This window comes from Macaca thibetana, chromosome 1 (genome assembly GCF_024542745.1).
Source record: "Macaca thibetana thibetana isolate TM-01 chromosome 1, ASM2454274v1, whole genome shotgun sequence".
Lineage (NCBI taxonomy): Eukaryota > Metazoa > Chordata > Mammalia > Primates > Cercopithecidae > Macaca > Macaca thibetana.
The window spans coordinates 215,444,869-215,471,043 of NC_065578.1; the positions used below are offsets into that span (position 1 = coordinate 215,444,869).

The 26,175-nt window shown below is 43.7% G+C and overlaps 1 protein-coding gene and 1 long non-coding RNA gene across 5 annotated transcripts; one reads left to right on the forward strand and one right to left on the reverse strand.

Annotated features, from left to right (window-relative positions):
• Positions 1–1,977: 1,977 nt before the first annotated feature.
• ZBTB18 (zinc finger and BTB domain containing 18) lies at positions 1,978–10,550 on the forward strand. Of its 4 annotated transcripts, none has more exons than XM_050784972.1 (2): positions 1,978–2,072; positions 6,865–10,550. In XM_050784972.1, the coding sequence occupies exon 2, from the start codon at positions 6,879–6,881 to the stop codon at positions 8,445–8,447; it is 1,569 nt and encodes a 522-aa protein (XP_050640929.1). In that variant the 5' UTR covers positions 1,978–2,072; positions 6,865–6,878; the 3' UTR covers positions 8,448–10,550. The 4 variants fall into 4 exon arrangements, with proteins under 4 accessions (XP_050640929.1, XP_050640919.1, XP_050640938.1 ...); XM_050784962.1 differs by lacking the exon at positions 1,978–2,072 and adding an exon at positions 2,620–4,525; XM_050784981.1 differs by lacking the exon at positions 1,978–2,072 and adding an exon at positions 2,620–4,390.
• An 8,889-nt stretch (positions 10,551–19,439) lies between these two features.
• LOC126960602 (uncharacterized) lies at positions 19,440–25,297 on the reverse strand. Its single transcript, XR_007728086.1, has 3 exons — positions 25,225–25,297; positions 21,788–21,904; positions 19,440–20,029 (listed from the first exon to the last, which is right to left on the reverse strand). It is a non-coding gene; the product is annotated as an uncharacterized LOC126960602 (long non-coding RNA).
• Between the last annotated feature and the right edge of the window lie 878 nt (positions 25,298–26,175).

A 26,175-nucleotide genomic window follows, 5' to 3' on the forward strand; every position in this document is an offset into this window, starting at 1 on the left:
TCATCGACAGCACAGATACAACAATAGCCTTCATGGAATACAAAAACTCTAGTTCTCATAGGATATCCTTGACCTCAGTGATGAATCATGAGGGCGTAGAGGGTTGAGAAAAAAGTAGACACATCACTACTGTTTCTAACAAGATATCCCAAAGCTATTTCAGTTCCAGGAATTCTGTCTGCTCCTGTTTTTACTTCATTAGCAATTCAACATGTCTGATTTGCCCACACAATACTTTCAAGCTACTTTACCCATTTGACCTGGAACAAAGTGAAAGCACATTTTGCCCAGTTGAAAGGTCTCCTGGCAAGTTGGTTAGCAACAGGCTTGCCAGTCTGGGTTCTGTTAGCAAAGACTAAACACATTTCATTAGACAATTACTAGTGAACTGATTTCCTCTCTATGAAGTTGGGTTTTTGTTTTGTTTTGTTTTTCTATACTCTTCAGCCATTCCCCCTCCCCCACCACCTGTTATTCAACTTTTTACTTGTAATTCTTGCCTCAACACGATTTCCAATTTCTTCACGGCAGAACATTTCCACGTCTTTGTGGCTGTGATTAACGCAGTTTAATTGCCAAGAACAGGTACCGAGTAAAAGTTTATTTGAAGGAAAGAAAAGCGACACAGAAGTCTTACATCGTCCCTCGGCAGTTTAAAGTTGTGGCTAGATACGTATCAATTAAGGAATCAAGCTGAGGCATCTGCAAGTACCAATTTTACTGTAATGCTCTAAAATTTGGTCAGTTGGGGAAGTCTTTACTTGTAACAGTGTAAGTACACAACGGACAGGAGGGTTTTGCGAGAAAGGCAGGCGCTCTGCCCTGTTCTGCCCGTGACATGATGACGTAAGAACGACTCCCAGAAACTGCCTGAGTTGCTCACGTCCCCAGCTCCCCGATGTGCACCTGGGCGCGGGACGCCGCAGGACGGAGGGAGAGCGCTCCTCGGTCCCGCTCCCCTGCGCACGGGCAGGCGAGGACCCGGGCGTCGTCACCCCCACGGGAGGGAGCAGAGAGAGACACCCGAAGAGGGCCTCGAGTCATCCGTGTCCCCGGGTGCCCTGCCTCTCCAGGATACCTGCGTAACTCGCAGCAGCCAAGCCCCACTACGTTTAAAAGTGTATTTGTGGTTTTCACGGTGCACACCGAAAAGCTCGCTCCGCACCCCCAGAGTGCGCGGGGCCTCTGAGCCTGGAAACAAGCCCCTCCCAGCGCAGCTGTCGCCGCCGCCTGCGGGCTCCTTTCACTTTCTCACGGCCAAGTCACCCAGAGGGGCGCCGCTGCTGCCACCGCCGCTGCGCCCGAGGACTCCGCCCCGTGCCTCTTCGCTCCGGGCCCCCTCCCGCCCGAGCCCCGCCCACCCCAACAGTTGCTGCCTGCGATTGGCACGCGCGGGAGGGCAGCTCCGGCTCGCCACCCCCATTGGCTGGGCCCCCCTGTCAATCCGACGACTGCCCGCCACCCCCTCCGCCTTCCCGAAGAGCCGCCCTCCCATTGGAGGAGTCTGAGGGCTGGGGGCGGGCGGGGAGCGCCGGTCCAGCCGCTTTCGGTCAATCGCAGAAGCCCAACGCCCGGAGGGAGGGAGGCAGGGGAAGGAGAGGGGCGGACTGAGGGTGGGGGGAACATCTGGCCGGCGCCGCCGCGTGCGTGCGTGGTGCGTCCTCCCGCCCCCTCCCTTCCCCCTCCCCCGCGCCCGCCCCCCCGCCCCCGCCCCCCCACCCTGCCCGGCGGCTCCGCGCTCGCTCCCTCGCTCGCTCCCTCGCTGTGTCTGGCAGGCTGCGGCCGCCGCTGGGCTGCTGCCATGGGGAGCCGTTGAGAGTGGGGCCCTCTTCGCTCCGCCGCGCTCCTCCGGCTGCCAGCGGGGGTGGGCGGGAGGGAGGGGCGGGGGGGGGAGCGGGCGACGGAGCCGGGATTGGGGGGCGGGGGGGCCGGGAGGGAGGGGGGCAAGAGCCGGAGGAAGCCCACCAAGTCCGGCGGCGGCGGCGGCGGCGGCGGCGGCGGCCGGGAGGAGGAGGAGGAGGAGGCGGAGGACGCGGCGGCGGCGGGGACGCGGTGACTTAGGGCCGCTCCGTGTGAGTCCCGGCGCCGGCCCCTGGCCCCTGACCCGGCGCCCCCTCCGCGCCCCGGCACCCCGGCGGGCGGGGGGCGCCAGCTGTGCGGCCCCGGCCGGCTGGGCGGCGCGGGCGGAGGGCGGGCGGGCCGGGCCGGGGGCGCCCCCGCGAGTGGAGTTAGTTTGTGTGGTTGGAGCTGTTGGGGCGGCGGGGGGGGCGGCGCAGCTGCGGGAGGCCCGGCCGCGGGGACGGGCCGCTGCAGCTGCGGGGTCGGGCGGGGTGCGGGCTCCCGGCTCCGCGCCGCGCCCCCGCGGGCCGGTGCAGCTGCGGCGCGGGGCGGGCTCCCGGCCGGTGCAGCTGCGGTGGCGCCTCTCGGGTGCGGAGGGCGGCGGGCTGGGGGAGGGGGCTTGGGATCCGCCGCAGCTGCAGTGGCGCCCGGGACGGCCGCGGCTCCGGGGACCGGTGCAGCTGCAGTGGCGCCCGGGGGAGGGGGCCGGCAGGGGAGGGGGCCCTCCCGGGCTGGTGCAGTTGCCCGGAGGCCCCGGGGGCTCGCGCGTCGCGGCGTCGGGGAAGCGGTAGCAACCACCCTCCTCCGGCTGGCTGCTTCTTACGACTTTTCTTTTGTTGCCGTGACCCGGCTCTGTTTTCTCCTCTGTTATTGAAGGTGTTTTCCTGCTGCACCGGCTCTACGCCCTCCACCTCCTTCCCTGTGGCTTTAACCTTCCTCTTTCCCCGTGTGTTTTATGCACGGTGAACTACGTAAAGATTTGCATTGCTTCCCCACTCGGCATCCCCGCCCCCACCTCTCTGAAAAACAAAACCCCAACCTCACAAAATCTCTATGGATCCGCGGTAGCGAGACGTGAAGGGGTTGATTTGTGGAGTGGGAGTCGCTGGCCCATTGCGGTGCTTGGGACTCATTAAACTGTCACTCACCCCCCACCCCACTGGGTAAATGGGGTGATTAATGTCTGATATACTGGAATGGGGCGAGGGCATTTATGGAGAATAGGTGGTGTGGCTGGAAAGAAATTGATCGCCCAAGGATGTCTCCTGGACTAAGCGTTCATAATTATGTCACTCACCGCGAAGTTGGAGAAAGTTAGGTTTGTGACTTTGGGAAAGCGAGAAGGACAGGAGAGTCGTCGGGTTTTGTTACTATTTAACTCTCCGCCACGGCTTTCTAATGGGAACGAAGTGGTTATCACCAGGGCTGGGACGCTGACGCCTCAGGCCCCAGTTCCTTTTCTACCCCTCGCCCTCCCAAGAGTCTGAGGAGATGTATTTGACATTCAGAGATGTCGCAGCACCCTGCCCGGCACCGGTCAGCCCAGCCCGGGTCGCGTTACAGTTTCATCAGCTTTTAGAAAAGACCCACAAACTCTGGCTGAAAAGTTCTCAAACTTACTAGACCTGGCTTCCCCCCACACAAAGATTTTCTTGTGATCATTAAACATGACAGAGTGACACCCCCCCACACACACAAAAAAGATTGTTAAGGGACACAGATCAAGGGGGAGGCAAGGTTCTGCTTTTTCTGAGCAGAAAGATCAGATATGCAGGTGCAGCATTCATTTTAAGTGACTGTAGCAGGTTGTATCAGTTTATTAATTGGTCTCGTTGAACTGAAGTACTTTCCAGGATTTCAGAAAGTGCAGTTTCAGCTTGTTGGTACTGAGAATTGAAATTTGCATTGACTGTGGCAGTGTAGGAAATTTTTCTGAGAAGGTAGTTGTAGATAAGTCATTAAATAAGGGTGAAATAATAAGGTGAACCAGTCCGAAGTAATGGTTCTGAAGAAGTCTGCCAACGTTTGAGACATGTATACCATTATCTCAGCAGAAAAAAAAATTGCGGTAATAATGTTGAAATGGGACTGGAGATGTCAAATGGGTTGGTTTAAAAATATCCCTAAACTGCCTTAGAAACTAAACGTTGGAGTTAAATAAAAGTGAATCTGGATTTCCTGAATAGCACCGTGGCTTGAGTGTGCTGTCAGTATGTAAGCCAGTCCACCAACTTAAGACAGAAGTGTTGCTATTCCATAAATACAGTAGAACTCCATATGCTGAGTTTTTCAATTTCTTCTGTTAGAAAGTTTGGAAAAAAAGGAAGACTTTGAAGTATTTTGTTTATACTAACAGAAGAGAAAAGTTCTCCTAAGAAAAAGCTGGTGGCAGGAGTGTAGAGGAGTAGCATATGGCATTAAAAGGAGCACAGCTGGAGGTAGCATTTCCATCTGAACATGATGTCAGAGCAGCTGACAGCCTGCCATCCCTCAGCCTTTTATTCTAACACACAGACAGGGAGTTAGTGTGTGCGGATCTGTGGTGGAGAAGGTATCTCATTCCTCTCTAACATCATCTCCACTTTGCATCTGTCTCTCTTAGTCTGCTTTTTTTCCACCGATGTAACAGACCTGGAGCCAGCAGGACTCAGAGGAAAGGACTTAATCAGGTTTATGTGTCCTAAAGGTAGGAGTAGCAAGAGATTAGATTGAGCATATTTCTGTTTTGGTGTTTTGTTTATTTAATTTTAAAAATCACATTACTTTTCTAACCCAGTTTAGGAATAATATATGAAATTGAGTATTAAATGAACATCTTACTGGAGTTGAAAGTCTTGAGCTTGTTTAGTTTTAATTTTTTATCCCTTTTACTTGAGCGAGTAAATAACTTTAATACACAGAAATATGTCAAGTTTTGAAATGTTAAGAAAGGCTTTAAAATACTGCTTTTGGAAATCACGTTGGATTAAAATGCTTTTTTGTTGTTCACTGCTATTTAGATTTGACTGGGATGGTGGTGGTGGGGAAATACTAAACTGTCTGGAATCCAGCATTCAAACTTATATGAGAAGATTATTCTAGTTAAGAAGCTAGATTGTTGTGTAATTAATTCCACTGTGAAACTTTATTCTTCAAAACATTGAACAGCACTGCTGAAACATACAGCTGTAGTGCTTTTGAAACTGAAGGTTTTTAAGAAGAAGAAAAAAAAAACTTTTGTCCCCAGGAGAATAGTTTGACTGGTTTCCTCACTTCTCTTTCAAATATATATTTAAGAGATCTTTTATTTCAGCATAACAATAATTATTTGCAGGAGTTTTTGTGTTAGCGACTAATTTAGAACTTGTAGATTTGAGCTGCCTGAATTGGCCAGACAGCTGTAATCGCACTCCTCTATTCTTAATCTCTTTATCTGGGCAGCAGCTGCCATATGGCCACAGTCAGCTGGATCAGATGTTTATAAGCTTCCTTCTTCGTCCCTCTCTGTCCTCTCAGCCTCCTAATTTGATCACGGCTACCTTGTGAGCTGCCCTCCAATCTTTATTTTTAGCCTTCTCAAGGATTAGGATTGATGTTAGCTGTGGGGCACTTAAAGTGATTGTATTGTAAATCTTAGTTTATTCTAGCAGTGGCATCTTGCAGAATGTATTTGGGGTTAGGATAAAGTTTTAGTCTGTCTTGGGCAAAGTGTAGAAGAAGAAGAAGGAGGGAAGTAATTTCTGAATATTAGATTAAGTGTATCTATTCCCCAAATGCACTTGCTGAGATGGGTGGTGTGGAGCCTTGCTTCTGGTCACAGGAAAGGGGAAGTCGGGTCTTTCTTTTTCAGGAGTTGACCCACTGCAGTTGAATTCTGACCCTTTGTACATCTTTGCCTCTCCCCTCCGTCCATTTCACTCTCCCTCATCAGAAAACCAGGGCAATGATGAATATTTGCAAGAATAGAAGCTAGTGGGAAAACAAAACTATATCAAATTAGATTGAAACAAAGTATTTTCTGTTGGCTGAGGTAAGGCAGAACCGGGGGGGAAAAAGTTTCTCTTTTTCTAAAAAGGCTTTTAAAAAAAAAAGTTGAACCTGTAAAGCTTTTGAGTTTTATTTAAGCGTTATATGCCTTTATTTTTAAAAGTTAGAATTAATTTTAATAGGAAATTCATTTTGCCTTGCAATGGATCAAAGTTTAGATGAGAATTTTCAGAGTTAAATAAAGCCCCTCTGGTTCCTAATATTCTAAAAGTACAGTTTCTACGAAGAAATATAACAATTTTTTTCTCAGTTCATTTTGAAAAATCTTTGGATTTGTTCATAGTAAAGATGATCTTTTCCATCTGCTGGTGCAGCTCCTGATCTCGCACATGTGTGCTGTACCTGCAAATCTGAAGGCATTAACATCTGTTTTTATACACAGGGCTTTTGTTGTACCACTCTGACTTTAAAAGTAAGTTGTTCGCTAATTTCTGGACTAATTATGCAATTTCATTTTTTTTTTCTTGAATCAGCCAAATGTGTGTGTGTGTTTAAACTGTGCTTTCTAAGTACAGTCAAGTGCAAAAGTAATAAAAGGAAAAGGATGGTTGAACAAGTTTTCTTGTATGTTCCAGGATATGTTTGGGACTTTCTTTGTTTATTATATGAGTTGTTTCCTTTGAAATTAAAGCTATTTTGTAGGTTTTGTAGGACATAATTTGATAAGTAGAGTTAGTTAAATTTCTTCTGAAAGAGATCTAAATTCTTATTCTTAGTGAGAGACTGTAGTTAAAGGAAGGCTTTGAAAGCTTGGGTTCAGGGAAGATGGAGATGCGTCGGAGGCTGTCCGGCGGGGGTAAGGAGTTGAGAAAGTGCACGTTTTCCTTCTCGCGTTTAGGTCTCGTCCGTGTGATTTGGTAGTGCTGGGTCATAAGCCTGATTGAAATTCAGGGACATGTACCACGGCGGCCAAAGCGGAATTAATTTTTTTATATGGGGACTAGAGCACTGAAAAGTTGTTCCTGACCAGGCTCTAATGAGAACTTCCTCTCTCCCCAGGTTATGAAGACAGTATGGAGTTTCCAGACCATAGTAGACACTTGCTGCAGTGTCTGAGCGAGCAGAGGCACCAGGGCTTTCTTTGTGACTGCACTGTTCTGGTGGGAGATGCCCAGTTCCGAGCGCACCGCGCTGTACTGGCTTCATGCAGCATGTATTTCCACCTCTTTTACAAGGACCAGCTGGACAAAAGAGACATTGTTCATCTGAACAGCGACATTGTTACAGCCCCCGCTTTCGCTCTCCTGCTTGAATTCATGTATGAAGGGAAACTCCAGTTCAAAGACTTGCCCATTGAAGACGTGCTAGCAGCTGCCAGTTATCTCCACATGTATGACATTGTCAAAGTCTGCAAAAAGAAGCTGAAAGAGAAAGCTACCACGGAGGCAGACAGCACCAAAAAGGAAGAAGATGCTTCAAGTTGTTCGGACAAAGTCGAGAGTCTCTCCGATGGCAGCAGCCACATGGCAGGCGATTTGCCCAGTGATGAAGATGAAGGAGAAGATGAAAAATTGAACATCCTGCCCAGCAAAAGGGACTTGGCGGCCGAGCCTGGGAACATGTGGATGCGATTGCCCTCAGACTCAGCAGGCATCCCCCAGGCTGGCGGAGAGGCAGAGCCACACGCCACAGCAGCTGGAAAAACAGTAGCCAGCCCCTGCAGCTCGACAGAGTCTTTGTCCCAGAGGTCTGTCACCTCCGTGAGGGATTCGGCAGATGTTGACTGTGTGCTGGACCTGTCTGTCAAGTCCAGCCTTTCAGGAGTTGAAAATCTGAACAGCTCTTATTTCTCTTCACAGGACGTGCTGAGAAGCAACCTGGTGCAGGTGAAGGTGGAGAAAGAGGCTTCCTGTGATGAGAGTGATGTTGGCACTAATGACTATGACATGGAACATAGCACTGTGAAAGAAAGTGTGAGCACTAATAACAGGGTACAGTATGAGCCGGCCCATCTGGCTCCTCTGAGGGAGGACTCGGTCTTGAGGGAGCTGGACCGGGAGGACAAAGCCAGCGATGATGAGATGATGACCCCAGAGAGCGAGCGCGTCCAGGTGGAGGGGGGCATGGAGAGCAGTCTGCTCCCCTACGTCTCCAATATCCTGAGCCCCGCGGGCCAGATCTTCATGTGCCCCCTGTGCAACAAGGTCTTCCCCAGCCCCCACATCCTGCAGATCCACCTGAGCACACACTTCCGCGAGCAGGACGGCATCCGCAGCAAGCCCGCCGCCGATGTCAACGTGCCCACGTGCTCGCTGTGTGGGAAGACTTTCTCTTGCATGTACACCCTCAAGCGCCACGAGAGGACTCACTCGGGGGAGAAGCCCTACACATGCACCCAGTGCGGCAAGAGCTTCCAGTACTCGCACAACCTGAGCCGCCACGCCGTGGTGCACACCCGCGAGAAGCCGCACGCCTGCAAGTGGTGCGAGCGCAGGTTCACGCAGTCCGGGGACCTGTACAGACACATTCGCAAGTTCCACTGTGAGTTGGTGAACTCCTTGTCGGTCAAAAGCGAAGCACTGAGCTTGCCTACTGTCAGAGACTGGACCTTAGAAGATAGCTCTCAAGAACTTTGGAAATAATTTTATATATATATAAATAATATATATATATATACATATATATAAATAGATCTCTATATAGTTGTGGTACGGTCTAAAAGCAGTCTTGTTTCCTGGAAATAAAAAGTTGGGATATTAACTTGTTTTTGCACTTTAGAATAGCATGAGAATCTCACTAATTTAGCATTCTGATAAAAGAAACTTTAGAGCAAGTCAGAATAGAGAGGTGTTTTTCCTTTGAGGGGGTAGGGGAAGTAAGCCAATAAGAACCTTTTAAACAAATCGTCCTATCACAAAATGCTTTCATATGGCTTAATTTTGTCAACACTGCATTGTCTTTTGAGCTCTTTTTTTCCCCCCAACAATTTTTTTTTTTTTTCAGTAGAAATTCCCTCCAGTTTTATTAGCCTCTTTATATGTCTCAAATTGCATGAATTTTTCTGGCTGTTGGAAACCTGAATGCTTTTAGACCCAAATGGAAAATTTCTGAAATGCTGGATTATCTATTTTTAAACAAGCAGTTGACTTAAAACTTTCTGTGGCAACTTCTGGTTTTCTGACGGTTCCCAGTGAGAGAAATGCTGAAACTACACTGGGATCACTGGGACACTGTCTTGTGAAGGTTTGCTTGGGATGAAAAAGGATATTGCAGCTTCAGCAGTGTTGAACTGTGTGTTTAAAAATGTGAATTACTGTTATTGTATACTGTAATTGATTACATGGGCTGGGGGGGTGTCAAAGAACTTGACAGGTTGTGTTGATGCTCTTAGTTGAGTCTTGAAAAGTAAATATTAACGCTACAGAAATGCATGAGTTTCAATATATTTTTTGTCTTTGTTTGCATTGTATAACTTTAACGAGTGAGTTTAAAATTATTTAATTTCCTTAGAAAAATAGCACCATTTGGAAAAAAACCTGGTGTTATGAAGAACGTAAATGCACTGTTTTTATTTTTATTTTATATAATTTAAATTGACTTTCCCACTGTCTTTAAGTTGAAACTGTTAAGCTGAATAAAAACTTAAGCTGCAAATTGATAACTTCGCTACATAACAAGGAAAATATAAATGTTTACAAACGGCTTAAAGATTTGCATGTGCAGTGTGCATTTATAACAAACTTCTAATTGCACAAAACCCATGCCAGCTCAGAGTTTAGGTGTACACATTTACCCAGTTGAGCATTTTTAGAATAACTACTGCACAAGTTGACAATAGGTCATTCTCTCTCTTTTTTTTTTTTTTTTGTTTGCTCCCTTTTTCTTTTTCTCCCCTTCTTCCTTACCCTCCCTCCCTTACTCTCCCCCACCACCACCCTCCACCCCCAACTCATGAAAAGATTCTATGGACTGAAAAAGCCCCAGGCTGAAAGGACTGGACTGCCTTGATTGACATGGGGAAGGGGGTTAGTAGACTATGTGGATTGCGGCAGCAGAGGCTGCAGCCTAACGTGTGGTTTTAATGACCAGCACGCAAGGCAAAAGCATTTTGCACAGTGTTTGTTTTCCTGTCTTGCACTTACAAATAAGGTCTATGGGAGTAGCATGGAAAACGTTTGCTGTTTTTCCCTTTTTTTTTTTTTTTAATTGCTTTTGTTTAAAATTTGATCGCCTTAACTACTGTAAACATAGCCTATTTTTGTGCTTAAGATACTGAATGGAAAACTCCATTGTGTGTTGCTGGACTGTTTTGGAAATATTTGGTTAAATGTGTGTTAATTTGGCTGTAATGGCATTTAAAGCAAACAAACAAACAAAAAAAAGCTGTGAAAATGGCCTTGGAGCATTATCTTTAGTTACTTGAAGAGTTTCTAGTTTTTTTTAAATACAGTTTATGTTAAAATAATTTTTATTAATTTAGAGAAGACAATCAATGTCTGTGAGAAAACGGACTTTCTTTTGGATTTTCTTTTTGTGGTCATTGTGAGTGATTGCTTTTTCCTTTTCTTAGTTTCACATTCTTCCTTTGTTCTAAAACTTAGACTGACATCTAGCTTTGACAATCATAGTATGTTTTATTTTCCTGAGGGGGGAATAACTTATAATGCTGTTTAGTTTTGTACTATTGGCGTGTTGGTGAATTTTTAAACTGTGTGCTAACTGCAATAAATTATATGAACTGAGAATTTCTTGTGTGTATTTTTTATTGTGATTATGTAGTGTATAGATTCTAAATATGTGTCATAGCTGGCATCTTTAATGTCAATTGTGATCGGAGTTCATGAAATTATTAGAATGCCTTAAATCACTCGAATGGAAAATGTGCAAACATTCTAGTCACTTAAGAAGATACTAAACGCACGTTTAAAAAATGTGACCCATTTTCACAATCTAGATCAAGAATGTTGAGGTAATTCCCTAGAAACTCATGAATCATGAAACTACGTGGCAGCATAGATATTTAAAAATACACTGTACAACTACTAATCCATATATACCATAAGTCACTTTTCATGTGTAATTTTATCCTAAGTTGATTGGTCAAATCTATTCTCCTGTGTTCTGGTTTAAGTGGAAAATTGAAGGAGACCGGATGTTTTAATTTGGAAGACTGCTTGGCTAATGACTGGAATTCTAGGCAATTGAATTAGCAGGCATGCAATTGTTCACGATTAGCTATATACATCCTTTTTGTTGCTGTGAGAACTCGAAAGTTTCCAGGTTTTAATTCTCCAGTTTTAAACATGTAATTAAATACATGGGCCTTTAAAAGAATTCTGTTCCCTACTTTTTGTGATTGTCCCAACTTTATGCGTACCCAGTTGGGTACACGTCAGGGTGAGAAACACTGCTGGTTGACCTGGGTAGGGAACTGACAGAAGGCTCACACATGCGGATGATATGCTAGGGGAATTGTCACAAACAACCCTGAGTGCAAGCAGTCAGGTAGCAGGCACAGAGAGGTTTTGTAAATCTGCGCTTGTCTCTAACTTCCAACCTTAAATAGAAATATGACTATGAAATTTTACATTCTTACTGTCAAAGGTAAACTCTTTATATCCAATGGCCTATAGTAAGGTCAATATTTTTAACCTCTACATAAGTGGGGTATAAGGTCTGAAGTTTGAAAATATACCATTTATGAACTACCTGGGGGCTTTGGATAGGAAGCCACAGGGATTTTGTCATGAAGTATAATAACATAATTTGGAATCCTAATTTTCATCCCCCTGCCTTTTTTTTTTTTTTTTCTAAAACAGAATTTTTAAAGTATGTAACTTACCCTTGGTTTTAACCAGCCAAATATTGTTTCACATGAAAGGGGAATGTACATTTGACCCTCATAGAATAATTTCTTGAGCAGTTACAAGCTTATAAAAAAGGGAGGGAAGGGGACTTTTTATTTTCAGTTCTTATAGTAACTGGTCAAAGTATCTCACAGTTTCCTGAAGATGTTGAGCGTTTACTTGACAATTTAGTTCCATGGACTAACATCTAATTTTAAGTGAGGAACATTATCTTAATCTTAACTGGATATACTTATAATATTTTGAAATGATTTGGAAGAAATAGCTTCTTAAAACTTTCTTTGCAAAGCTAGAACAGAATATTAATGATGCAAACTGCCACATTTGATAAGTGAAATGAAGGAATCCTTTATTTGCCACATTTAAAAGAGGAAATTAATTTGTCATGTAATCATGTTGGAAACCATTAAAACTGATCCCTCCTTTGACATCTGGCTGATACATAAGTATATTTTAAATATATAGTTTTAGTTACTTTTGAAAAGTTCTTTTTCCTTTAGATAATCAATTATGGACTAGAGTGATGTGGTTCCAGCATTGTGTGCTCGGGGTACCCTAGGGAAGCTCCAAGAAGTATAAAGTGTTAAGGATACTAGTTTCGGATTTCCTTTCTGGTTAATTATGCTATCAGATTAATTGGTGAATCAAATGGAATTTCTCTTTAACATTTTTTATGAATATCTACAAATAGGTTATTGAAAGGCTGGGAAAAGGAGAACACTGTATTAGCATTTTAGCACAGGTAACATTAAAATGGCAAAAATACTCATTTTCCAAGTAAATCTTTCAAACTACCATCAAAAAATCTTTTTTTTTTTTTTAACCAAGAAGTGACACTACTTAAAAAATCTTGAACTTCCACGTGTTACGTATAAAACACACACGGACTCTTTGAAGCCTTGACTCAAGAAATCCCATTGTACAGATAAGATTTTTTTTTAATGGTCTTAAGACCTCAAACTTTACTGCATTGCATGACTATTTTATTCCTATAAGGCTTAAAACATTCTTTGATTTCCACTATAACGAGGAAAAGTTTCGCATGCTCTGACTAGGAAACTGAGATAATTTTAGATTTTAATTTGTAGATACTGACCTAAATTTTGGTTATAATTGTTTGTTGCAATGCTTGAATTTGCTGATAAGGTACAGTGAATTGTGTGTGAATTTGAAATGCAGCAAAGAAAAAGCTCCGTCCTTTTCACTGAAATTACTTAACATTAAAATGCTAAAGATACCATCTTTAAAAATAAAGGAATAGTTTTAGTTTTTAAAAGCAAATAGCTTTCAGGAGTTTCATTTTGGCTGTAATCCAAGTTTATCACACTGACAGGATTTTGTCCCTTATGTTAAAATTTTTCTACCTTTGCCTACAAAAACACGGCAAAATATCTTTGTATATAACCCCTTGGTTTAAAATGTAGAACCACTTATCTTTCAACTCTGAGTAGGTTTACTTCCATAAAAAAGAAACGTTTTATATGTCTAGGACCTTCACCCTTGCTTACATTTCCTTAGTATTATAAAAGGATAGCTAAAGTAATCAGATTTTATTGATGACACGGGAGGTTTTTAGAAATATTCATTTTCAGAGGCACTTTAGAAATTAGACTTTCAGTATTTTTGCGAACCAACCCCTTAAAAAAATCTTTACTAATTAACTTTTGTAATTCTCATGAAAGAAGCTAAACTCCAAATTTAAAACACTGTAATCAGAAAGGATGAGGTCACAGAAATGAAACAATGGCATGAAAAGTTTTTCTTTTTAAGTCTAAATACTTTATACTGTATCTGCTTACACTAAATAAATTGTTGAATTAATCATCCAGGTAATTTAGGTTCATGGGGTAGTATTTGTCTAAAAATATTCAAGAACTTGAAATAAATCAGCATTTTAAAAAAATTATCCAGGTAACTTTCCTGATTCGATTCTAACATTTACTAACTTACTGTGCATCATAATTCCTAGGTTTATGTGGTCACGATACTTTTCTTTAGCTGTAGGTACTTTACAAAAAAAAAAAAAAATTCTTTGAAAACCAAAATTTTTCTTGACTTTTGGGGCACATATGGCCAAATAAGGTATCTCCTTTTCTAATTTTTGGAAATGGGTTTGCAGTTAAGCTTGCAATTTGCTATAGGAGCATTCTCTAGTTAGTTTGGCAGGAAAGGAGTGAAAACCCCATTTGGCTTTAAAATGTAGCACATTAGTCAGTAACAGTTTCAGTGAGGATATTTAGAGTGGCTTTGAGAGGCCGTGTGACACCCAGAGAGAGTCCATTCACGGAAATGACTTATTTACAGTTTGTTATAATCTCTGTAGTTAATCATTAAATCAAGTAGCTTTTATTAAATGTCAATATGTATGGTTAATATGACTACATAGGAATTTTAAAAAGTCATATTGCCCCAGATATTCATGTTTGTAAAGGGTATATTTGTAGTTAATTTGAAGTGGAGCTTGGAAAATGTATTTGAATATTGGTAAACATTCATAGGACAGATTAAATTTGTTGTTTCAATACATAATGCATACACAATGGTATGAACTTGAAAGAATAGCATAACCTTATTTATGGATGCTAGGCAAACCAGAGCTAACTTTTGATATGTGGCAGCTTAAAAGGATGTATCCTTATCATGTGTGATTTATAAATATATATTACCTAAAACTGTAAAGCAGGACACATTCATTTTATTTTAAAAATCATATTTAATGCAGTTTGCCTTTGAGACGATTGTTAAAGACCTTAACATTTTTGTATGTCTAATGCTCTGAAATGATCTTTGATCAAAGTGAGAGCATTTGAGATTTTTTTTATCTGACTCTCTTAAAATTTCTTTTTGAAAACAGCCTCAAAATATACACATACCTTTTCTGTGGACCATGTCTTTGGAACTCTATCATGTAAATTAGCTGTTTGGTAATATTGAAATGCCAATTACATGTTTACTAGGCAGCAAAGCTTCCTAAGGATGTCTATTGGGATAATTTTTGGAAAAGCACAACAGTGCAATAATAGATAATTAAAACATTTAAGAAACGTAGTCGTCGTTTGTGAGCCACAGTTACCATAGACGTTGGTGCCAACGATTCGTATTTAGTGTAAAAAAGTCCATTTTTTTCTAATTATAATGGTTTCTGAATGTCACTTAAAAGCTTTATGAAGTAGAAGAAATTTGAGCAGAGAACCATAGCTCAAGAAAATCTAATTTATAAAAGTTATTTTTATAACTACCTGTTTTTGAGAAAGAAGGTCGCATGCTTACACATGTGACGGAGGAGAATGGGACAGGTTTATATTCAAAGCCTAGTCATTATCCACGAACCCTTAGCATAAAATTTGTTTGAGGTCTCCAAAATCTCTGAGATTTTCCAACTGAATAAACTGAAAGAAACTGAAGTCTGGCAGATGGAATATTCCTTTAAGTTCTGATTTTTGTTGAGATGCAAACTAAAATTCATACTTTATAGTCGGTTCTCTCTGTTTCTCAATGTCCTTTTATTTACTATAGGAGGGTAAATTTTATGCATCAAGTGATTTTGACACCATTGCACAACTGAATTTTCAAGCCAAGTTTGTTTTTGTGTCTGACTTTCTACCATTCTGAAAAAAAATCGAAACAAATTTAAAATGAACACTGTATTTGAAATGGGCCCTATTTACCACTGGGTACCAGCGAACTGCATATTCCCACTGAGTGAGGGCTGAGCATGCAGATGAAAGAGCTGAGGCATTTTCCAGGGGCTCATGACAATACACGACATCGAATTGGATGAAATCCTTAGGTTAAAAGAAAAAAATAAATTAGGGAATATGTTGGGTCACAATGAAGTTTTGCTTTTCATAGTAAGTGTGAAGTCTAGAAAATGTGGTGATTTCTCACATTCTATTTATATGTTATTTTACTTGAGGGATGCCTCAAAGCAGTACTAGAATCACTTCTGTGCAAAAGGGGGAGGAAGGGAGGGCTTGTCAGCATGCATTCAGTTTGCTTTGTAAAGGTGCTTATCTTGCAGTAAAAATAATATTTTAGTCAAAGTATGACAGGCGGTTTGTAGGCCTGACCAGCATGGAAGGATTTTAAGTGACTGGAGTGTTTCTGTTTAAAAGTCAGTCAAGTAACCCCCTCAAAGACTAAGGCGATCAATCCTCCTATTGTTATTCTTATTTAGTAGTACATACATGCTTTTTTTCTCTCTCCTAACATAACAGAACGTGTAAGCCTTCTAACCAAAAACAATCCCAAGCTTACATCTGTATGCTGAATTTTAAAATTTGCATTCTGGCCTGGTGGCTTTTGAAATAATGAACTAATTCTGTTATTCAAATTATAAAAATTCAGTGGCCAGAATGGCCCAATTGTTTTCCATTATTTGTAGACCTACGGTATATGTCTGATCATCCCCCTTACAGACTGCTGCATCACATGCTTTTCCACAGAGACTGATCGAACATCACAAAAACTTACAGCTGGAAGGGGCAACAGTGACTTCCGTGTCATTCATCCTGAAAGTGGAGGAGCAGGCATGGGGAGGTGAATGGACTCAAAGCTCTTTGCAAACATTTCATACCTTCCCCAAACCTTTGGTATCTATCATTTTATAGATGAATTTTTCTCTGTTTAGAGGCACACAAAGGCTGAATTCCTTGCTCTGGGCACATCTTTGATCAAGTTGAATCTGAAATCAACATTCTGGTTATGCCTAAGTGATAAAATTTGCATTATGCAAATATCTATTTACCATGATTACCCGTACTGTTGTCTGCAATCTATGTTTACCAATGGAATCTAAGATGGGATTGATACTATTTCTTTTCCTGACTTTGACCCTATCAACTATTTAAAAAATACATACAGCAGAACGTTCTCTGATGGTGTCAAAGAGGACATGTTTTGGCCCATCTCCTTCCGGCTCACCAAGAGCTAAAACCCTGTCAGGATCCTCCTGACCGACACACACTCACTCTCTCTCTCTGCTTCCAGCTACGAAAGGGTGGCTTGGGTTTCCAAAACATGTTATTTGTTCAACCACAACGAGGCACTGCTCCTTGCAGCTAGTCACTGCAGGGTTGTCAGAGCTGTTGCTGGACGTGCAGAAGGGAGAGATGAAACATGGACCGAGGGCGGCAGCCAAACGGGATCCTCAAAACTTGTTTGCTGCTGAAATGGGAGAATTGAATATTTTTCCACTTAATCTGAAAATTGGCCTTGGTTTCCTGGAATGTTTCTCACCTCCTCTCAGCATCATCTACTGGAAAGAAGGCTCAAGAGAAAGTTGGGGAAGATCTATCAATGCAACACCCGAGGAAACCCACCCCGATACCTTCATTTCTCCATTTGTAAGCCCAGCATAACCATACCCGTGTCACCTTTTTCTTTAGAATAACATGAAAATGAATATGCAAAAGCATTCAGCTTTCAGAGAAAAGATGCTATGCAAATTTGAGGTGATCTCACTATTATAATAATAATTTTTTTTTTTGCACTAAGATGAAATGTTTCCTTATCCTAAAGCCTTCCTACCAAGGTGGACTTTTTTCAACGTGGGTTTTTGTGATTTAAATTCACCAAGCACTAATAGTTTCCAGTTTATTTCAGTATTAAGCAGGAAAGCAGTTTCTGCGTGAAATGTGAAAATTAAAATGCCACAGTAATGAAAAAGATTCCACATCCTCAGGTGGGTTTTGTAGGTGTGTACGTGTTTAGCTATGCGCATCTCATATAACTTACATTGTACTTGTAATTCTTTTCTCAAATCCCAAATCTCTGAAAGCCCTTTCAAATCTCTATGTGATTAACTCGTCCAAAGGCTAAGTTGGATACAGATATTTTTTTCTCTTCAGGCTGAAGAAATCAAGACTGAAAGCTTTGGTTCATGTTTACTCTTCTATCATAAGTATTTTAAAAAGTATGATTAATATATATAATAACGAACAGGCACAGCTCCCCAGGGAGGCACACATATTAAAATGATTTACTCCACTCTCACCAGGAGAAGGTGGTCCATGCCACAGCAGAGCTCAGAGCATCTCAATCTCAGGCCTCGCCTCATCTGTGTGCTCTTTTACGTGCGGGTGCAGCCCACGTTGTGGTGTAATGCAAATCTATGGCTATACTGTATCACAGCGAATACATCCATTTGGAGGAAGAGGCACCTGGTGAAAGGCCACAATGCAATGGAATGCAATGCTGCTATGTTCAATGCTGCTTACAAGAAAACCTTTGAGTAAATATTGCACGGGTCAAACTTACGATCCAACTTTTTCACGTAACAGGGCCAAGTATTGGATGCCTTCAGAATCCCCATTCAGCGTGTCCACTTTGCTCTTTGATGCAATGCCACCTCACAAAAGCATTCGAGCCACAGTCATCTATTTTTTTTCCCTCTTTCTCCCCTTGCTATAATGACCCAAATCTCCCTTTTTATTTTGTAATTTTCATAAGTTTTTTAAGGCAATGACTATAATAATTCATGTTTGGTGAAATAATTATTTTGGTTGATGTATTTCATAGTTTGGTCTCTAAAAAAAGTTAAAAAACAACAACAAGAACCAAAAACAAACAACCCCCCCTCAAGCTTCCCTCTGCTTGATGCCATAGACAAGAGTCCAAAGGACATTAGCTGCTCCATTGCACACATTGGAAGGGAGAGTTTGCTGTGAGCTCAGTCCTTCTAATAGACTGGCAATTTTGTAAAAGGTTTAGAGAATTTTGTTTAACCATTTCTGCATGTGTTTTTAATGAGCTCATGATGGTTTGTAACAAAGGCCAGGTTGTGTGTTTTCCAGCACTTTCTGACCTGATTTCTCCCTGCTGACTTGGGGAGTGGGCACCTGTGCTTCTCTCCTGGCTCACCTATGGGAGTCGGGGTGGTGGGGCCATCTCCGGGCCTGTCTTCATGCCAGGGATGAATCATGTAGTAGGCAGAGTGGAAGGAGTCTCTTTGTTGACAGCTTTCCATCTGGACTTTGGATACGGCTGATGGTTCATGTAGAGCCTTGGTTCGCTGGAAGGGGCTACACGAGTCAGCTCCTCCTTAAGGGATCAAGGGTGTGTAAAACATCAGGAAAGAATGCCCGGGATTTCATGTGCAAAGCTTAGAGAAGCGTTTTATCCTCTGAGTTTCAGGTAGCTGGGGTTGTGAATGTGTATGACTGCAGCTTTGACAGGTCGGTCTTTAATAGTCAATAGGATCATTTATAGCCTCGTTCAGATAATCCAACTGGAGTACACCTGAATAAATACATCAAGCTCAGGTGGCTAAAAGCTAACCTCTTTTGAGTTTAATAATTAAAATAAACAGAGCTATGAAGATGAATTTCAGTTTGTCATGCATAAATGTAAGAAGCTCCATAAAGGATGGTGTGCTGTGATTCATATAGGAGTATGATGGATGTATGATACGTTTTCCACAGCTATTTAAGAAAAAACGATTATCTTAGTCATGGGGTAAAGTTATGTGAAGCATTGCACCATCCAGGCTCTGTCTGGGCCAGTACAGATTTTTTTTCTTTTTCTTTTTCTTTTTTTTTTTTTTTTTTTTTGTGAAAGATTACTTCTTGGCAAACTAGATATGCAAACGCCAGAATACAGTAAAACCACATTTAATTGGACCTACTTGCCAACTTCTTGAACACAGCTTGGATTATTCCACTGGAGGCTGCTTCTGTTAAAAGCTGGGGGAGGAGGAAGTGGCATATTGACAAGACTTCAGATAATTTTTTTCACTCGAAGTACAATTATGCAATGAGCCAAGTTTGGAAGTATTTTACTATGTTTAATAATTATTATTAAAGATATTGTAAAACATATGCATTTGTTAAGTGGAATGTAATGGGAGTAAAATCATGTCATCAATTTTCCTTTGGATTTATTTTCCCATTTTGTGTTTTATTTGACAGCCTTCCAAATTGATTCTAGCCAAAACCATGCACTCTAATATATATCATACTTGATATTAAAGTGAGAATGCGGGTAATTTATAGAATCTGAGTGAGAACAGTTTTCTTCTCTTAGCCAGCCTATATGGAGCTGCCACCTCTGCTCAGGTAGCAACCGACACATGCCTTGGACACAGAAAGGAAAATAATAGGGGTCGAGAAATCCTCCACACATTCTTCCTGATAGACGCTCCAGAACCCACATATCCCAGGCATTGTTCAGTGGGAGATCAGGGGCAAGGAGAAGGATAACTATTTCTTTATGTGTGTGTGAATCTAGAGGAACCAGACTCGTCTCTGGAAATGCAAGTGGGAAGTGGGATTCACTGAGAAGCCATCATTCTGCTCAGGGGAGTCCTGACTTCAGGCGAGGCATCCTAAAGGTGACACCACGATCCTTCACCTGGAAAGCTAAGGAGACATGACATCAGTGTGTTTCACATCCTAAGCTTAAACAAATGTATATTGTTTTTATCGCCTCTTTTTCAAGGGGGAACACTGCTCCTGAAACTGCACTCCTTGAAACCGAACAAAGGTGCCATCGCTAATGATTAGCAAGATGCTCCGGATGGTTTGCATCGAACTCCACCTGCTATGTGAAAACCCCATGCTTTTCTCACTTTCCCACGCAAGCTGCTTAGCAGTTGGGTCCTCTCCTCCGAGTGTGGTTATGTGTCGGTTTGACTTCTGCATGCCCTGTGATTTCATTGTTTTCTTCTGCCCTGCCACAGCAAATGACCAATGGAGGCAACCCGCCGACAGAGGAAAAGGGCAGGTCCCTGCATCCATCTCAGTGCCCTGCAGCGGGCGGCCTGTCCTTTCAGGCGGGAGTTCCCAGTGGCATTCCTAGGTGTTTTGAATGTGTGCCCCGGGCTGGGGAAAGCCTCGTGCAGCTCTGCTGCTGCGGGACGCAGGGGGGACTGGAGGGGACGGGAGCAGTGCGAGGCTTTCACGTGCAGAGGGGACACGAGGACATCTGGATGGCATCCCTGCGAGCAGGGCTCCCGCTGCAGGCCTTTGAAAACCCTGCTGCCCCGGCTCCCAGCGCCTGGGAACTTTCTCTCTGGAGAATGCAGAAAAGCCAGTGATTTCTTAGACATCTCCAGCTTCGCCACATGCAAGGTTGTCCAGGAGCAGTGAGGTTCGGGGTGAGGGCCTGAGCACTTTCTGAAAAGTGCTTGTTTCTCAGAACCTGGAACTAGGAGTGAGGAGTGACAGGAGCTCTGCCCTCGAGTCCTCTGATAGCCAGCTGTGCAGTCTTGAACAGGTGACTTCATCTCTTCATCTTTAAAATAAACCTTTTGGGCCAAATGACTCGAAGATTTTTCCAACTCTATTTTTTTTTTTTTACCTGTTTAACTGAAATGCTGATTGAACTTGGGCTGGGAACAAAGAAATCTTTTCTAATTAGAGTAGAAATGATGACTAATACACTGCTCAGGCTTCTGAGGCTCACTGGGATCAAAGGCACACTCACTTGGATAAGGGAGGGCACGGACCGGGCTGCTGAGCGTTTCCACCAGCCTTTGGGTTTTAATATCTAACTATGGTTATGCCCACACATGCTGGCCATGTGCTAGACACACGCTTCCTTGTCTTTGCTCAAGTCTAGTGGCTTTTGGTTTATTTTTTTTTTTAATAGGAGAAACCTGAGAGATCCTAAGTAGATATTAGGCAAGAGCTTGTCTAGTTCCATGTTTTATTTTGTTTTGTTTTGTTTTGTGTGTTTTGTTTTGAGATAGGGTCTTGCTCTGTCACCTAGGTTGGAGCTCAGTGGTGCGACTGTGGCCCACTGCAGCCTCGGACTCCTGGCTCAAGCCCTCCTCCCATCTCAGCCTCCTGAGTAGCTGGGCCAACAGGCATGCGCTTCCTGGCTAATTTTTTTTTCTTAATTTGTAGAAATAGGGTTTAGCCATGTTGCCCAGGCTAGTCTCAAACTCCTGGGCTCAAGCGATCTGCCCTCCTTGTTCTCCCAATGTGCTGGGATTATAGGCATGAGCCACCGAGCCCAGCCCAGTTCCATGGTTTTTAAAAAATGTTAAACACCTACCTTTAAGAAAGATGATGAGGCAATATCACCTTTGTTTTCGTTGCTGTCGATTAGAGAGAATGACTCCTAAGGAGTCTTGGTTGGACAGCTCCCCGTCACCTTCCCCGACAGGGCCTTACCTATGGAAAGGCTAATTCTGGTAGACAGGCAGCTTCAACAGGAAGTGGCACACCAAAGACCGTCGCTTGTGGATGTGGTTCATGGGATGTGGAGTGTCCAAGGGGATGCTGATAGGCCTAAAGATCAGAGATCATTTGACTTCTGTAGATTGTCAAAAGAGAACACATCACAATTGCAAATGGACTTTAAAATGAGAGAAAACCAAATTTCTAGTGACAATCAGAAAAACGCCACAATCCACCATGGACAGCCACACCACCGACCTAGTCATTCTTTTATATTTCTAGCTTGTACTTAATCCATTCCAGCATGGAGCATAACGCTACCAGTGTTCTGTGAAGAAACAGTCCAAGAGAATGATTGCAGTCTAATTTGCATAAGAGTCTAACTCAAATATTTTCACTTTTTTTTTTTTCATTTTGAAGTCACAAAGTAAAATGGTTGAGGAATTTAAGATTAGCATGTAAGCGAGACTGAAATAGGACTATGTTCTCATATTAGTTAAAACTCTTTGGTTGCAAGGAAGAGAAATCCAACTTAAGAGAGTTTAAGCCAAAAAAGAATTTTATTATAAGGCTACTTGGATTCAATGGAATCCAAAAGAGGAATATGGCTAGGCCTTGCAAGCAGCTAGAACTAGAAGCTCAAATGCCGTCTGGATGTGCTCTCCTCTCCTTGCCTCTGATTCTCTTTCTGCTGATTGGCATTTTCTATTCCTCAGTCCACATGGTGGAACAGGGCTGCCAACTGCTTCTGCATTTACATGCCTTCATTTTCAGACACCCAGAGAGAGAGACTGACTTCTTTTGTCAGTTGCAGTTCCCAAATCCTGGGGGAGGGCTCTGATTGGCCCGTTTGGATCAGGTGCCCACCTCTTGACCAATGGTCGGTGCCAAGGGCGAGGCCCGTTGTAGCGAAAGTTAGTTTCCCATGGTGCCATATTGAAGGCAGCGCCTATGCACGGGGGCACGGGAGCAGGGGAGACAGTTCCCCAGAATGCGGCTGGTGCTGAGCTGACGAAGCAATGCGGGCTCTTTACATTTCTCAACAAAAATTAAAGGGAAACGAGGAGAAAATATTATTTCTTTGGAAGTGAGAATAGTATATTCTCCCTTTTGGTGTTTCCAGAGTTCATTTCTAACCCATGGCCAAATGGTTAAGGGAAATCATTTTTTTTTAAGTACAGTAAAATATTAATTACTTTTCACTTAACTTGGCTTATCTAATCTTTTTGCCTTATGACCTTACAGTCTTGGAGCATGTTCACATACACTTTTCTGAAACCCTTAGTTGGTTCATGCCGCGGAGGCCATGGGACTCAGTTGCTGAGCCGACCCTTCAGCTTTTTACTGTTGATCCAGGTGCCCTGTGGGTGGGACAGGGGGTGACCAGACAGCTGCCCCCGGGAACAAAGAAGGCATCTCCCCTTTCCCCGTGTTCGGGTCGGAGGAAGGAGACTCTGTGTCACTGAAGAGCTCTGTATTCACAGCAGGGATGGAATATGTGTTCTCCACCTAGAAACACTGGAATCCAGGAGGCAAGGGCGTGGAGGAGTCGAGAGCATCAGTGTTGGTTAGTGGGAACCAGGCCCTCTGAGCCTGAGCACCCGGGAGTATCAGCCAGGGTACCGGCTACTGACAAAGTCACACTCCCCTTCTCTTGTGCTTTCAGTGCCACTGTCTGAAAATGAAGCTGTCCCTTAGAAGGTCCCTCCTTCCAGCCCCTGGGTGACCTGGCTTTCCTGAGCCAAGAGCAGAGAACCACTGTTTCATTTTTTGTTTATTTAAATTTTTTTAAACTTTTTTTTTTGGTATTTTTAGAGATGAACTCTTGCTATGTCACCCAGGCTGGAGTGCAGTGGTGTGATCATAGCTCACTGTAACCTTGAACTCCCGGGCTCAGGTGACCCTCCTGCCTCAGCCTCCTGAGTACATGGGATTACAAGTGCATGCCACCATGCCCAGCCCCACACAGTTTTTTGTTTGTTTGTTTGTTGTTTTTTTTCTTGAGACGGAGTTTTTGCTCTTATTGCCCAGGCTGGAGTGCAGTGGCGCGATCTTGGCTCACTGCAACCTCTGCCTCCCGGGTTCAAGTGATTCTCTTGCCTCAGCCTCCCGAGTAGCTGAGGCTACTGTATTTTTAATAGAGATGGGGTTTCTCCATGGGGTTTCTCCGTGTTGGTCAGGCTGGTCTTGAACTCCCAATCTCAGGTGATCTGCCCGCCTCAGGTGCTAGGATTAGAGGCATGAACCACCGCGCCCGGCCCATAGTTTGTTTTAAATGGCAGACACAGGCTGGGCTCTGTGGCTCATGCCTGTAATCTCAGCACTTTGGGAGGCTGAGGCAGGAGGATTACTTGAGCCCAGGAGCTCAAGACCAACCTGGGTAACATAGTGAAACTCTGTCTTTACAAAAAAAGCCAAAAAACAAAAAACAAAAATTAGACAGGTGGGGTGGTGTGCACCTGTAGTCCCAGCTACTCAGCGGGCTGAGGTGGGAGGATCACTTGAGCCTGGGATGTTGAGGCTGCAGTGAGCTGAGATGGTGCCACTGCACTTCAGCCTGGGTGACAGAGCAAGAACCTGTCTCCAAAAATAAAATAAATAAATAAAATAAATGCTAAACACCAGTTGTCTGGATGTGTGGCTCATCACTCTTTAGGTACTCATGGTCCCATCACTAAAGATGCAAAATAATCAGAATCCAGACATGTAAGAGATTGAAGGAAGCTCCTGTTTAGAATTAGGTCCTCAAGGTCAATGTGGGGACACATTGATTCAGGGTGTCACAGACTCTGGAGGAAACAAACGGGGACATTTCAGGCACCATGGGTTTTGTTGTTGCTGTTTGTGCTCTGTGCTCCAATTCGTTTTTTTTTTCTTTTTGATGGAGTCTTGCTCTGTCACCCAGGCTGGAGTGCCGTGGTGCGATCTCGGCTCACTGCAACCTCCACCTCCCGGGTTCAAGCGATTCTCCTTTCTCAGCCTCCTGAGTGGCTGGGATTACAGGTGTGTGCCACCACGCCCAGCTAATTTTTGTATTTTTAGTAGAGATGGGGTTTCACTATCTTGGTCAGGCTGGTCTTGAACTCTTGACCTCATGATCTACCCGCCTTGGCCTCCCAAAGTGCTGGGATTATAAGCGTGAGCCACTGTGCCCAGCCTGCACTCCAAGTCTTGTGATTTGTATTCGGAAGGCTTTTGGGCCTGACATGGGACTGCTGTCTCTCTTCAGGCCTTTGTTGATCTTCCCGCCTGCCTGCTGTGTGGATGGGGTGCAGATCCCAGTCTGCCCACTTCACCATGATGAGAGCTTGGGCACATGACAAGGTCCCTTGAACCCCAGTTCCTCACTAACATAGGGATTTCAGCAACTCTCTCTCAGAAAGAGTTGCTTTCTGAGAAAGAGTTGCTCATGAGGACGTGTGAGTTGGTACCTTTTGAGCAGCGGAAGCTTCATCTCTGCTAGGATCCTTTCAGTCACAGCTGACCGAAAACAGACTCAGACTAGTGTGAAGAAAGAAGAGACTTGATTAACTCACACGACCAGGAAGCCCAGGAGTGGCGCTGGCCTCAGGGGTGACTGGACACAGGGGCTGAAGGTGACACTAAGTTCTTTCATTCTCTGTTTGCCTTCCCCACCCTATTTTCATGGGTTCGCTCCTGTATTTCTGGCTGAAAATGGGTTTTCCTCACATGATGGGGGAAGCTTGCCAGAGTTGGAAATGGAACTAATTTAGAGGGGAAATGTTGGTGAAGTGGCTACTGCACACTTGGGCCTGGGGATACAGCAGTTCCTGCCCTCATGGAACTTACCAGCCAATGAAACAATGAAACAAAAAATTACCATAAAGTATCATGAGCGTTACAAACGTGAAGTGAACCGCAAGTGGGACCACACTGTAAGTGGAGTCCGACCCGGCTGATGTGCCAGAGAAGACTCTTCAGAGGAAGTGGCGGGAGAAGAGTCAGCCTATAAATAAGGGGGTGGAACAGTGTTTTGGGCAGAGGGATCAGCACGTGCGAAGGACCAAACAGAGAACTGGGCACATCTGAGGAACCTGCCAGATCTTTCTCAGTCCAATCGGCCTGGACAGAGCACTACGGGAAGGGTGCTTCTCCCAGGGCTGCCAAACAAATCACCACCAACTGGGTCGCTTCAAACAACAGACCTCTATTGTCTCATTGTTCTGGAAGCAAGAAGTTCAAAAAAAATTAAGAATCTGGCAGGGCCATGCTCCCTCCAGAGGCTCCGTGGGGGAGTCATCCCTTGCCCCTGAAGTTCCAGTGTCTGGTGGTTCCAGGGATTCCTTGTGGCTGCACCACTCCAGTCTCTGCTTCTGTCTTCACACGGTCTCCTACTCTCTGTTTGTGTCTTCTCTTCTGCC